The 12,332-nt window shown below is 30.1% G+C and overlaps 1 protein-coding gene and 1 long non-coding RNA gene across 2 annotated transcripts; both read right to left on the bottom strand.

The window, feature by feature from the left end:
• Positions 1-4,175: 4,175 nt before the first annotated feature.
• On the bottom strand, positions 4,176-6,815 carry LOC129309668 (ABC transporter I family member 10). The gene is made up of 6 exons (XM_054951326.1): positions 6,652-6,815; positions 6,322-6,493; positions 6,080-6,166; positions 5,178-5,303; positions 4,971-5,093; positions 4,176-4,449 (listed from the first exon to the last, which is right to left on the bottom strand). Exons 1-6 carry the CDS (start codon positions 6,720-6,722, stop codon positions 4,240-4,242), a joined length of 789 nt encoding a protein of 262 aa, XP_054807301.1. The 5' UTR covers positions 6,723-6,815; the 3' UTR covers positions 4,176-4,239.
• A 2,447-nt stretch (positions 6,816-9,262) lies between these two features.
• On the bottom strand, positions 9,263-9,870 carry LOC129308497 (uncharacterized). The gene is made up of 3 exons (XR_008592632.1): positions 9,820-9,870; positions 9,496-9,555; positions 9,263-9,371 (listed from the first exon to the last, which is right to left on the bottom strand). It is a non-coding gene; the product is annotated as an uncharacterized LOC129308497 (long non-coding RNA).
• Positions 9,871-12,332: the final 2,462 nt, after the last annotated feature.

Genomic DNA, 12,332 nt, shown 5'->3' with positions numbered 1-12,332 from the left:
CGAAGATTTGCTTTAACGGGATCGAAAGGGGACGAAATCAAGCATCAACATCGTTTGGTTCATTTTTCAGTATTTTCCCAAAAAAAAAAAAAAAAAAAACTAGAAAGTAAAAGGACGAGTTTGGCTGTCATTCCTTTCGGATTTGATTAAAATTATTCCTCCCCACCTAAAATATAGACACTTTTTTTGACTAATCTTAATTTAAAATTTTTTACCAAAATAAATTTTATCTAAAAATATAAATAATTAGTGCTTATAATTCTACCCTTTCTATTTATAATATATATCTTATTTCACTTATTATAAATTCAAACTAAATGTAAAATATATATATATATATTTTAATGACTATGGGAATTTTATTAATATAAATAGTATTGTTAAAAATGTTTATAATTTAGATGAGAGTAGTTATCATAAATTTATTTTTAAATAAAAATAGGAATTAAATAATTCATATCAATTTTAGATTCAAACATCATAAATGAGGAGGAAGTTGAATATTAGAATTATTTTTTCAATTAAACGTGAGAGTACTTGAATTTAATTTAATAATAATAATAATATAATAATAATAATAATAATAATAAAATATCATATAGTACAAGAAAATAAAAAATATAATTATAAAGTAACTCTATATTAATGATTGATGATTGATGACTGATAATCCAATGCTTGAAATCACGAGGCAGACCACAATGGTATTATGGCAGCAATTATAATAAATAGAAAAAAGTTTTGATGTTATTGAGATTTGAGAATGGGAGGGAAGATATTTGACCACAAAATAGAAAGTATATGTGAAAGTGTGAACTAATAAGATGAGAAAATGGGGATAGATCCACCAACACAGTGGGAATATGCATGGCATGCCAAACTTTTGAGATGCATTTGAATGCTTTTGATCTTTTCATAATCTTCAGTTACTCTCCAACTTGAAAAGGTTAGCTTCACATCAACCAAATGATACGAATGCTGCATTTATTTATTTTAATGCCAACTTGGTTCCCCAACGTTTCCATTGCTCTCTCTTTTAAAAAATAGATGATATTTCTAATTAAATTATATTCCTTAATATGTTAATTGATTGTCTTTCCATGCCTGCACTTATTTAATAGAGAATCTTACTTAAAGGTAAAAAAATTGAGTAGTTTATTTATTAAGATATGTTTGGTGGAAAAACTTGTTAGTTATATATTAAAAAAATAAAATATCTCTATATATATATATATAATATTAACAAAGAGATTATTCCTTCAATTTAACATTATGAGGCACTTTTAACTAAATTACATCTTTAATAAGTTAGTTAATTATTTTTTAAATTGCACACTCTTTTTGTATTTATTTTTATTTAATAGAATATCTTAATTAGAAAACATTATTAATTACACTCCCTAATTAATACTCTTTTTATCTTAAATTATAAAACACACTTTTAAACAAAATCATATATTGTTGTTTGGATCTGGAAGTGTTGAGTTGGGACATGTTAAGTGGTGCGGCCTAAGGATGAAGATCAGTGGCAAAGCCATGTTGGGTGCACCCCCTCACTTTGAAAAATTATAAGTGAAGCATTTAAAATTTACAAATTTGCACCCCTAGTTTAATATTTTGCCCCTTTGAACTAAATAAAAGATATTTAGGTTTAAAAACTTATTAGATATATAATATTTTAATGATTTAAATAAGATTATGAAGAACATATTTATAATAAAAGTCCATACCAACTTATTCAATATGATTTTTTAAAATAAAAAATGATAATAAATTTATTATATTATTATATTTTAAGTCTAGCATAATTATTATTTTTTTTAAAAAAATAATTTTTTATTAAATTACTCTGCACCTCTTAAGTTAGATTCCTCACTCCACCACTGGCGAAGATAGTTGACGCGTTGTTGCCATTGTTGGTGTTTTTCACCTTGCGGTAATGGTTGTACGGTGCTCTGAATTTTGCTCTTTGATTAGCAATCTTCGTGTTAAAAGGGATGGTACTGATGGGGTGGTTCAATGAACCCCCATCCCTTGCTTTCGCCATTGTTTCCGATGTCTTCTTGTGTTTCCAACGGTGGCGGTGCGGTTGACTCCCTTTTTTTAATGTATGGTAGAATTTTTTTATGGTGGTGTTTACTTTTTGGGGATAGCATTTTGTGTATCAGGGCTCCCTTCTTGTATTGTGGACTCTGTTTATTCTTATTCTATTAGTTTTTTTTTTTGTCAGATTCTTATTAGTTGAATTTGTATTCTTTGACAAAAAAAACTATATATATATATATATCAATAAAATTTATTAAATATATTGTATAATTTTACCTTTTAAAATAAAAATATAAACTTTTAAAATTGTACTTCATTTAATTTTTATTTGTGAAAAAAATATTAAAGAAAATAATATATGAGAAGGATAATATTAAAAAAATATTATTAATAAAATTTTATTTTCATTAAAGTGTCTTATATGTTAGGACATTAAATCTCTTCCAAAAGTATTTTATAATTTTAAATGGAGGAGTAGCATTTAAAAAAAATAATTATTAATTACACATTAAAAGATTTAAAATATTTTATATTTTTGCAAGGACGACATTCTCAACTTTATGATGCTCCCTCCCATCCTTTTTCATAAAGCCTTACCATTAATTACCTTTTCTAAGATTAAAAAATTATTTAAAGTTAGTTATATATTAAAGAATTTTACAACATTCTTAAAGTACCCTTAATTAAACTAAAAACATATATTTAAGCAAAGAAATAAGAGCATTTTTAAAAATGTGTTATTAATGATTCATTAAATTGTGCAAGAAGTATTGTATTGAAGACTAATGGCCAGAGTATAAATAGGAGAAGAGGTAGTATTCATTTTTTAATTTTTTTTGTTTGAAAATTATAATTATAATCCTTTTTTTAAGTTAAGCAAATGTACAACGAGCTCATGATAAATCTATCACTCTACAATTAATTATAATGTCCTGTTCTATTTAAAAAATTAATTATATAAAATTATTAATTTTTAAGGATTTCTAGGGAAATTCATGATCTCAATTTGCCTAGCAACGAGTACGAGGGAAGGTCGGCTACTGACGCAAGAGGTATGAAATATGGTAGCAGCAATATTTTGGCAATGCTATCCATTAAAATTTTTAAAATTTAAATTTTAAGAGGCTTGTTGCAGTTGGCTAATAAACCATAGAATCAAATGTCATTTTTTCCCGATTGGAGATATTATAATTGCAAAAAAATCATGTGGGCAAATGGAATTCTAGAATTTCTAAGAGAGTTCAATATCAATAACTAAAGATATTTGCAATTTAACCCAATTGATATGGTATTTGTCAAAAGGGCAAAATTTATATACCTAGTTTTGTATGTTTTACAATTTTATGATGAATTTGTAACTTATATTCCAAATTCTAATAGAGAAAATAAATTTATTTATTCTTCAATAATATAAAAAATTTAAAAATAAGTTATAAATTTATCACAACAAGATAGTAAAATTGAGAGTCAAACTTATAAATTTTTAAAGTTTGACATTTAAAACTTAAATTAAATTAATTGATCATTTTGAGACCTTTCTGTCATTTTTTCTAAATGATAATAGCTCTCCTATCATAAAGCCATATTTTACTCTCATCCAGTTCCTCCATTAAAAATCATGCATCTAATAAATAGGATTCAATTTTTAATGGACTATTCTGGATCATACATATCCAATGGATCATTCTACTTGTAAACCATTAAATCCATTCTCTCATTATAGACACATGATACATGTGCACATCACATTCGCATATTTTTTTGGTAGACTTCACATGCCTATTTTGGTGTGCACACACGCATATATGAAATCTCGTGCATCCACCACACAAGCACATTTTAGCGCTTTAAAAATATTGAGAACAATTGGATTGCTTTTTTCTTTTGATGTACAAGGCTGCAGAGAAACTGTGCAAAAGACAGACAAATCAGGTCAAGTTAAAACCATAAGGTTTTTGTAACCAGGGATTAATTGGTATTTCTTTAAAATACTAAAAATATGAGGATTAGTAGCCTACAGAGGTATTCTCTAGCACAGCGTCCTCCGTCTAGAGGTAGAAAAACGTGCAGGGCTGTTCCCCGAGATTACTTGGAAATTGAATAGCAGAGGAAGTGAAGAAGGTGGAACATCAAGAATAAGTGTGCTTGCATTATAAAATATTGAAAACAATTTCATAAAGCAAAAGCAGCAGTTCAAGAATTTATCTGTCTGATATAGTCGGATTGCCTGGCTTCAATGAAATTTCCTACTCTTTCAGCATCATCATGCATCACAACTTTCCCGTCCTCCAAGTAGATGGCACCATCAGCATACTTCAATTCTTCCAAACGATGAGTGACCCACAATGCTGTGACCCCTATAGAGGTATCCAGAGAGTTCCTAACCGCTTTGATAACTCCAACCTATACAAGTATTTGAAGTATACCATCTGTTAAGATATTGCTGATCTTGCACAGAAACAATCTATGATTACACATAGCAAGTGCAACCACGCTTTTTTTTTTTAATAAACAAGGCCATGGCTAGAACCGCGTGATTTACAAATAAATTACGAAGTATCCAGATGAAGAAAAGTCCTACACCCAACAGGCGGATTGTTTGCAATTTTAATATCGAAATCATGCTTTAATAGTGAAATCATGCTTTAGTAACAGAGCTGTTCAGAAATGCAAGCCATATTTCTCAGAGTTATGATAGGGCTGAACTAGGCATCGCCACGCTGAAAATGGGAGCCATTGATTTTTCCCCCCTTGTAGATGGTGAGTTCATAAAGCACACAACATTTGAGTTCAACTGGCTGCTTGGCTTAAGGAGCAATTTTAAGCCTCCAAGCAAGAAGCTGTCCCCATTTATTGTTTTTCTTTTCAATGGCTCTAATGCTACCCAGGAGAGAATCTCATATCTGTAATGGTTGACTGATTACCTGGTCATTTTCATCTAAAAACGTTGTGAGCTCATCCAACAACAGAACTTTACAAGCTTCTGCTAGAGCACCGGCAATGGCTACCCTCTGCTTCTGACCACCGCTTAGAGTTTGAACAGATCTCTGAGAATTGCAGTAAAGGGAATATTCATTCATGGGAATCCCTCAATGTGGTTTAGCGTTCAGAGTTGTCTATGCCCAAAATACCTGCATGTAGTCCGACATGCCCACGGCATGCAAGGCTCTTGAGACCCTTGATCTCACTTCATCTTGGGTCAGATTGAACTTGCCAAGACCAAATGCAACGTCAGCTTCCACTGTAGGCATTACCACCTGCAAAATATGTAATGCTTCACAGATTAAGAATTTAAGATAGCATAAAGTGTACAGTTACATATAAGCCAATAATTTTCTCTAGACATATTTTTAACAGGTCAACATAAAACCAAGTTCCTCAATATAATTGTCAAAAGTAAAAACACTCTTTGCAAACTGCAAATATTAAGGTCAAAATGGTAAGTGAATAGGTCAGAATGGCATGTTATACTTAGTAAACAACACAGACATGCAGAGGCCACAAATGTGAAACTACGTGTAGATTAAAAAATTAAAAATTGAGGTGAATTTCCAGAGTTTGCACAACACGTCATTATGTGTTGTTAATGAGTTCTTATGACAAGTTACGCAAGACAAGAAAGGTTGCCTCGTTCTGGAAGCAAGCCTCATATGTATGTATGTATGTATGTATGTATGTATGTATGTATTATATACAGCATTAAGACAAGTTGATGAATAATTTTATCAAGTTTAGCCATCGACATTTGACTATTTCCAATGTTAAAAAATGAGTCCACAGCCAGATTGACAATGGCAGCAAGATAACTAAAAACGGAATTCAAATTTCCTCCCTTACCAACACGAACTCGTCAAGTTGATTTACTTCCCTTCCCTCAACTCAAAATGTCATCCCATTCTATCATACAACCAAACTTCTTATTCTCATGTCAAGCAAGTCAACAATTTTCGCAAATACGAAAGATAGAAGTTTCATAATTATCAAACACCCAACATTTACACTAAGAACAAAGAGAACAACGAAGTTAGAATACCTGATGATCTGGATTTTGGAAAACAAAACTTTTAGGCCCTTTCACGTGCACTGTTCCTGAAGTAGGATTTAAGAGACCAGCCAATATCTGCACATCAAACTCAGAATCAGTACGCATTCTGATACTATGCCAGATCCCCGTTGTATGTAAATAACAACTCAAGAGGTAGCGAACCAGTTAAAGGCCACGGACCTATCAATGTACTGGGGTTCCACAGGAGGGAAGAGGGATTTTGTGTATACCTTTAAGAGGGTAGATTTTCCGCATCCGTTGGGTCCAAGAAGCATCCAAAACTGCCTAGAAGGAATGCGAATTGAACAATCCCGAAGAATCGGTACAGCTTTCACCTGCCTCGTGGGGAACGAGAAATTCAGGTTACGACCCTCAATAGCAATATCATCCGTCCTATGGCTCCTGGAAATTTGAAATACACAAAAGCAATTGAGTCGAAGAACAAAACATGAGCAAATGAAGCTCCAAGTGAAAATGATACAGTCAAGCGTTTGAAGAATTGCCCGACAGAGAAATGATAACGAAAACCAATGAATCCAATTCTGGATAGAAGGGTGAACCTGATGGGAGCTGTAGAGTAGAGAGGAGCCACAAGACGCTCAGAGAAGCGATTAAGATAGGAGACATTCATATCATTCGCAAATATCTTGTTCCTTTGACTCTTGGATTTATTCAGTCTTAAATTGCGACCACGTCCTATGAGAAACAGAGAGGAGAGTCTCAACAGGTAACAACATGAAACTCATTTTTGAGGTTTACCCGAACGCTCGTTTTAACACAGGGACGAACTGACAGGTGCTTGGCTTCGAGTGGTTTGGTTATCCAGCCTAGTGCCCCTCAAAATTTCAGATGAATATGATAGATTATAAAAATAATTAATTAAAAAATAAATTTTAATTATAATTAATTATAATATAACGTAATATGTTTGGATATTATTTTTTTAAAATTAATTTTAACAGAATTAAATATGTTTGAATAATTTAATCAGAATTAATTTTTAACTATATAAATTACTATATAATTTAATGTTTAAATACTAAATATCAATTTTTTGGAGATGTAAAGTTTAAATTTTATTAAAAAAAAAAAAAAACGTTTATTTTATTTTTATTAAATTACGTGTTTTTTTTTGTAATTTTTGTTTGAGCCTGTCTTTATAATTTTTTTTAACATTTTGGACAAGCTTCTCTACAGAAGCTTTGATTCAGCTTTCAAAAATAATTGATTTTTTGCCCAAAAATAATTCTCCAAATAAGTGGGTGTTTGGATAATTTTGTGGATAATCAATTTTTGCTATCCAAACACACTGCTAATCTCATCCTATTTCTATTTTTCTTCACCTCTTCCCATCCATTTCCATTTTTTTTAATAAAAATACGCATTTCGTTAAAATAAAACGAAATACATAATAAACAACCCAAACTAAACAAGGCTAATTTGGGATTTGAGTACTAAAAGCTATTACACCATAAAAACACAAGACAGCAGCAAGAAAAAGAACAAACCAAGCTAACATCTTAACAACACCCAAATTAATAGTAACAGGAAAGACTAAATGGATTAATGTAAATGTTGCGTTCAGCTTGAATCCGCTTGTTATGATAGTCATATCCCCTTTTGAAAAAACTCTGTTCCATTAGCTGCATTAGCCAGCATTGAAGAAGACAAAGATAATTAGTGCATCATTGCCCATTTCCTTGATTTAAGTATTCAAATATAATGTAATCCAATTTATTTATTTATTTTAATAATATTAGTTCACGGTTACACTTATATACTGTGATTAATCAAATTTTAAAAGTTTAGATTTATTTATATTTTATTTTTAATTTTTGAATTTTTAATCAAAGTGAGAATTGAAATGAAGAGAAAAAAAGAAAAGAAAGGATAAGAAGGGAATCCAAATCATCCTTTGTTCTTTCATGTAAAGGGGCAAAAAATGAAAAATTGAGTTTGAGGATTAGGACCATCAAGACCAAGCCTATATGAGTTGAGTCCACCTAATTTCCAACTCTATTTTATTTATTTATTTATTTTTATTGTTTAAGGTGTTCCCCGGCAACAATGAAACTAATTTTTTAAAGAATCTAATCACTATTTAAGAAGTTGTCCCCTCCTAAATAATGTTTTTTCATACACACATTTAAAAATTAAATCCTGAAATAAAGTTTAAGGGGCTTAGACCGCAACTATTTATACAAGTTTTTTTGAGTTTTTTTTTTGCTTTACCTATTGATATTTGTAACTTCTTTTGTTGATTAATAAAATTTTTTTGCTTTGGCCAAAAAAAAAAAACCCAAAATTAGACAAATAGAAAGCAGGGCAACTGTGAGTCTGTAAGTGAGACCACACCTTCACTGCATTTGATGGCAACTAATTGAATATGTGGAGCCAAAACAAAGATATGAAATTTGATTCAGTAGTTAATTATTGATTCAAAATACTTCTGTTACTATAATTTATTAACTTAGAACAAGTAGCTAAGTTCTTATAATTGTTTATTCAAACAAATCAATCCTTATACTTTTTAATTTAATAAATCACAAGAATTGAGTTGTTTTAAATCAAAATGCAGGAACTTAACTGATAATTGAGAAAAAGTTTAACAATTAAAAATTATATTTTTTTTCTTGTAATTAAGAATAACTTTTATAATAAACAAAGGTTTGTAACACTAATTAATTAATTTATAACTTGTAATGAATGTAATTTTCTACCACTTTTATAAATACTATGATACAAACACAATTCATTTACAATAATCATGAAAAAATACTTTGAGACCAGAGCACTTGGCTGGCTTGTATATTAATATGTAGCCGCCAAAAAAATAGTTACAAGCATTCTTATATGTATGTTTACAATCAAAGCTTATGGAAGTAATAACTAATATCATCTCGAACAAACGGATGATCAAGTAATTGATGAATTGCTGGACGACCCATTGGATCTCTCTGTAAGCAAGATTTTATAAAAGACTTTGCTTCATTTGAAAGATGATTTGGAATTGCAGGTAGATCTTCACTATTTCCAATTTTTTTCATTGCAATCTCCTGTCCATTAACATTAATTGAAATTAATATCAGTTAAGTAATCTTTCATATAGAATATATAAAATATGGAAATTTAGAAGATGATGACTTAAAAAAAAAAATCAATGATAACGCACCTTGTTATATTGACTCCACGGAGGCTTTCCAGTTGCCATTTCTAGAATTGTGCAGCCCAAGCTCCATATGTCCACAGCAATAGTGTACCCATTTTTATTGTTTACCACCTAAAAAGGCAAATATCAGAATAAGAAGAAAAAATAATTAAAAGATAATAAAGGGCATTCTTTTTTTTTTTTAAGAAAACTCAATTATAGCTAAAAGGGAGTTTTTATTATTATTTTTTTTTACCTCTGGTGCCATCCACCTTAGGGTTCCCTTGTAAGAATACATCAAGGAAGAAGAATCAACCTGGTGGTTCAAAGTAATCAGAAGTCAGAGATGTGATCCTTATCATGATAAAATATAAAACAAAGATAGACTAGAACAAGCAGCTAGAGAAGACATCTAAATTAAATTTATTGTATGAAGTCGCACTATAATTCGCAAGTTGTGAATGGCACAAATCATATTGATTGGATTCCATGTAAATATATATAGGGTATAATCTAATTATACTATTAGATAAACAACAAATGATATATAGTTATAAATGAGATAGGATCATGAACTTACATGTCTCGCCATTCCAAAATCAGCCAACTTGATTTCGCCATTAGGATTAACTATGTTAGCTCCTTTGATATCTCTGGTAATGGAAAGCAAAGAGAATTAAAATAAATAAATAAAACGAAATAGAAAGAAGCTAAGATATAGTTTATCATCGTAAACAGTAAGTAAAGATTAAATGACTTGCCTGTGTACTATATTTTGATCATGCAAATAGGCTAGTCCACAGACAATTTGCTGGGTAAAATGCCGAATAAAACGCTCTTCGAAAGAACCATATTTTTTAAGTAGGTCGTAGATCGAACCACCGGATACATACTCCATATAAATTGAAAACCCTTTTTTTCCCTGTATATACAGCAAATAAGTCAACAAATGGATTTGATTAATTAAAATTTTCGTAAAATATGTGTGCATATACAGAATCATAAATAAATAAATAGTGAAAATAATTAACTTTATTAGAAATATTTGACTTACTAATTCACTTCCATAATATTTGACGACGTTGGGGTGTGAAAGTTGGGAGAGTATATTTTTCTCCTGCAAAAAAGGGGAAAGTAATTATGAATCTCCACTTATTTCCAAATTCTACAAATAACTACAAAACTATGGTAATAGAAATACCTGGCACAGTTGTTGAAGACGCCTTTCTGATTTATCATCATCAGGATCCAAGGGAACTTGTTTTATTGCGCATACTTGTCCGGTTTCACTATAAGAAATACAAAATAAACATTCAAGATAAGCAGAGTAATTAAATAATTAACAGAGCAAAACACTTCATATTTCAATATATACAAATAGATACGTTAATATAAATATTAAAGATTAATTACCTGTTAAATCCCTGGTACACACAGCCAAATCCTCCTTGACCCAGAAGATCTCCTTTCTTCCACGTGGGCTGGTTTCTGTCAATGAATTCTTTTACTTCAGTAACTTGATTTAAATATTTCTAAGATATATAGCTCTTTTAGCAAAATGGTATTAACAAAAAAATTAATACAAAGAATTGAATAATATATGTAACCAACCTGTCAGCATTAGGTTGATCAGATATTTCATGATCAAAGGAGGAATCAGAAGTGGTGGTTTCAGAATCAGAGCTGCTAAATATTATGGTAGAAACAGTTCTCTGACTCTGAGCGTAGAAAACTGAGGTTCCAGGCAACACAGGCTTCCAATATTATTAGCTTGTTCTTGTACTTTACTTGCTTCAGCACTCAAAGTTGCAGAAGAACTGTGATGAGAAAGAAAATAAAACTTCAGTCAATAATTATTTTGTTAGGGGAAAAAAAATAAAAAAGACTAGAAGAACCAGCAGATTAAATTACCTGTTAGCATCATCATCACCAGAAGAGGATGAGGCATAATAGTCTCTACTCAAGATTATTTTGTCAGAAACAGCTGACATCCGAGAGCGATAATTTGAGGCTCCACGCAACACAAGGATCAATCCAGTATTATTGTTGCCAGTAGATTTTCTTTCACACATTTCGAATGTCATGTACGAGGAATCCAGTTCGTCTTCACTCTCCGAGGTTGCCTGTAAGTAATTCGTCCAAAAAGTGTATTAATGACAAATAATAAACCATGACACTTATTCTTTTTAATTTTATTTATAAATTACTTTTAACATGTTTTTTATCAATCACTAAAAAATAAGTTAAAAGTTATTAAACCCATCTAAAATTTTAATAAAATTTTAATTTTAACCCTATATTTAATAAATATTTTAATAATGTATTTTTTTTATCAACATTTAAAGTGAGTAAAAGAAGAAACCGTTCGCGATCAAGATGGTTATTTTGTTTAGTTTGGTGACTTTAGTAAATAATTATATTTGCATGGTCTTGCGATTATTCTAGTATACGTACAGTTTTCTGAGAGCGATAAATAGAGATTCCAGGCAGCATAAGGATTCCAATGTTGTTGTAATTGCCAGATTTTGTTTCACACAAAGCTGCCATTTCAAAAATTGAGAGGTAGAGTTCGTGGATACGTCTTCTTCGTCCTCCAAGGTTACCTGTAAGTAATCCGTCAAAAAAAATTACATTAAGCATGTAAAATAAAATAACCATAACGCATATATAAATAATCAACTGCACATAACATTAGATTATACTAAAATAACCCCACATCCAATAATTAAAATAGAAGATATATAATCATGGTGCTGATGTGAGTAGTTGTCTTATCAAGTAGTTTAAGTTATTTACATATAAGCCACATGCATATATGATCAATAAAAATATTAACCATACTACAGCTAGAGCTGTTAATATATAAGGGCTGCTCTTGCTTTTATAAATCAAACCTTTTAGAGTTCAAGCCTATACAAATCCACTTATATTAAAATTGACCTTGTATTTCAAATCAGATTATCATTTAAAATGCTTCCGAAGGCAACATAACTTTTTTTTATTTTTTATTTAAATTTCTAATTATGAAAATATATTATTTAAAAAATTGTGTCATTTTCATTTATTAATTTAAAAATATTAAAGGGACAATTG

Source organism: Prosopis cineraria, unplaced genomic scaffold (genome assembly GCF_029017545.1).
Source record: "Prosopis cineraria cultivar Desert tree isolate PC_DT_omini unplaced genomic scaffold, ASM2901754v1 PC4, whole genome shotgun sequence".
In the NCBI taxonomy this organism is placed as follows: domain Eukaryota; kingdom Viridiplantae; phylum Streptophyta; class Magnoliopsida; order Fabales; family Fabaceae; genus Prosopis; species Prosopis cineraria.
The sequence above is the reverse complement of the archived record's forward strand: the minus strand, read 5'-3'. Positions and strand labels throughout refer to the sequence as shown.

Coding starts and splice junctions, on each gene's coding strand:
- LOC129309668 (XM_054951326.1), bottom strand. CDS start 6,722: ATGAATGTCTCCTATCTTAATCGCTTCTCTGAGCGTCTTGTGGCTCCT. Junction 6,167..6,321: donor GAAAATCTACCCTCTTAAAG/GTATACACAAAA, acceptor TTTGATGTGCAG/ATATTGGCTGGTCTCTTAAA. Junction 5,094..5,177: donor GCATGTCGGACTACATGCAG/GTATTTTGGGCA, acceptor TGCAATTCTCAG/AGATCTGTTCAAACTCTAAG.